General features: G+C 56.6%; 1 protein-coding gene across 1 annotated transcript; it reads left to right on the top strand.

Moving 5' to 3' along the window:
- Positions 1 to 267: 267 nt before the first annotated feature.
- LOC308282136 (UPF0415 protein C7orf25 homolog) lies at positions 268 to 1,557 on the top strand (the record flags this gene model as incomplete). The annotated part of the gene is made up of 1 exon (XM_080722480.1): positions 268 to 1,557. The coding sequence occupies one exon, from the start codon at positions 268 to 270 to the stop codon at positions 1,555 to 1,557; it is 1,290 nt and encodes a 429-aa protein (XP_080578606.1).
- Positions 1,558 to 1,815: the final 258 nt, after the last annotated feature.

Raw genomic sequence — 1,815 nt, 5'->3', positions numbered from 1 at the left:
ACACAAGAATAACCTCAATGTGTCGTCATGGCATCAGGCGCATACGGTATGTGGAGCAGTCAGCTCCTTATATGGTCACAAAGGCATATACTGATGACATAAAAGGGACAACGGCCCCAGTGCTCTGCTTCGCAAGCGCTGACACCATTGAGCTAATTGAGCCTGCGGGTTAAGTGAGAAAATACCTTTGACACAAGCTAAATGTCTCAATAGAAGAGCAGGAGGATGAAAGTACAACCACCCCAATTGTATACGAATGCGTCAGTCATGTCCATGAAATCAATGCTGCAGGAGCACATGGCAGCCGCGCAGGGCCTGCTGCAGCGTGTGGATGCGCTGTGCGGCACACAGCCGCGCAGCATGGAGGGACGCGGCAGGCTCTGCAGAAGGCTGAAGGCCGAGCTGCGCTTCCTGCGCCGCGTGGAGACCGGTAAAGTGCTGATCAAAGAATCCCACCTCCAGAGCACTAACCTCGCCCACCTGACTGCCATCGTCCAATCAGCTGAGAGCCTGGCGGACGTCGTGAGTGTGCTACACGAGTTCTCATACCTGGACCGGGGCGGGACCAAGCGGTGTCTGGTGGTGGATGTGGTGGCCAATGGCGGACACGCCTGGGTGAAGGCCATTGGTCGCAAGGCGGAGGCTCTGCACGACGTCTGGCAGGGGCGGGGAAAATACGGAGACAGGAGCATCGTCAGCTGGGCCGAGGACTTCCTGGAGGCCAGTGGTCAGCTGCCGGTCCAGTGCAGCCGGCCCAGCATCATCTTTGCCTTCTACAACGGCGTGTCGCGTCCCATGGCTGACACCCTGAGGAGCATGGGCGTCAACATGAGGGGAGATATCGTGGCCGTCAACGCCGAGGAGCAGGAGGAGGAGGTGGGCACAGAACTAGAGGTGATTCACAGCAAGGAGGAAGGTGACAGCGAGGGTGACGATGAAGAAGATGACGAAGAAGATGATGATGATGATGAAGCAGCAGGTCTGACCAGAGTGGATCGACACACTGTGGTGGAGTGTCTGGCCTTCCCGGATCTGAAGGTGGAGGAGTGTTGTCGGGTCAACCTGGACATCAGCACCCTCATCACGTACGTGTCGTCGCTGTCCCACGGACGATGTCACTTCTCCTTCAGAGAGCAGGCGCTGACCGAGCAGGCGGCCATGGAGAGACGAGAGGAGGTTCTGCCCAAACTGGACTCATTCATGAAGGACAAGGAGCTGTTTGCCTGCCAGTCGGCCGTGCGTGACTTCCGCGTCATCTTGGACACGCTGGGCGGCCCGGGAGAGAAGGAGCGGGCCACCGCCCTGCTGGCCCGGGTTCGAGTGGTCCCTGACCAGCCTTCAGAGCGCACACACACAGTCACAGCCGCAGCCAGTTCAAAGGTCAACCACAGGTCTCTCATGATCTTCGGGACGGGCGACGCCCTCAGGGCCGTTACCATGACGGCCAATGTCGGCTTCGTCAAGGCGGCGGCCAATCAGGGCGTCCAATACGGCGTGTTCATCCATCAGCCACGCTCTCTGACAGAGGGAAAGGAGTGGCGGGCCACGCCCATATGATAACATGCCATCCAATCAGAGTGGTGGGCCACACCCATATGATAACATGCCATTCAATTAAAGTGGAGGGCCACGCCCATGTGACATGCCCAATACATTTTGTTTAGTGATCACAGGGCAACCAGACTATTATAATAGTACTTGTCCGACTTTCTTTCTTTCTTTCTTTCTTTCCATCTTTCCAAATAGACTTTATTTTTCCGCGCTACTCCTCCCACAGTTTTGGTGGCATGCACTTTGGCCATATCAAATCGACCG

Source organism: Nannobrachium achirus (assembly GCF_963921795.1).
Source record: "Nannobrachium achirus genome assembly, chromosome: 3".
NCBI classification, from domain to species: domain Eukaryota; kingdom Metazoa; phylum Chordata; class Actinopteri; order Myctophiformes; family Myctophidae; genus Nannobrachium; species Nannobrachium achirus.
This window is presented reverse-complemented; position numbering and strand designations above follow the sequence as displayed.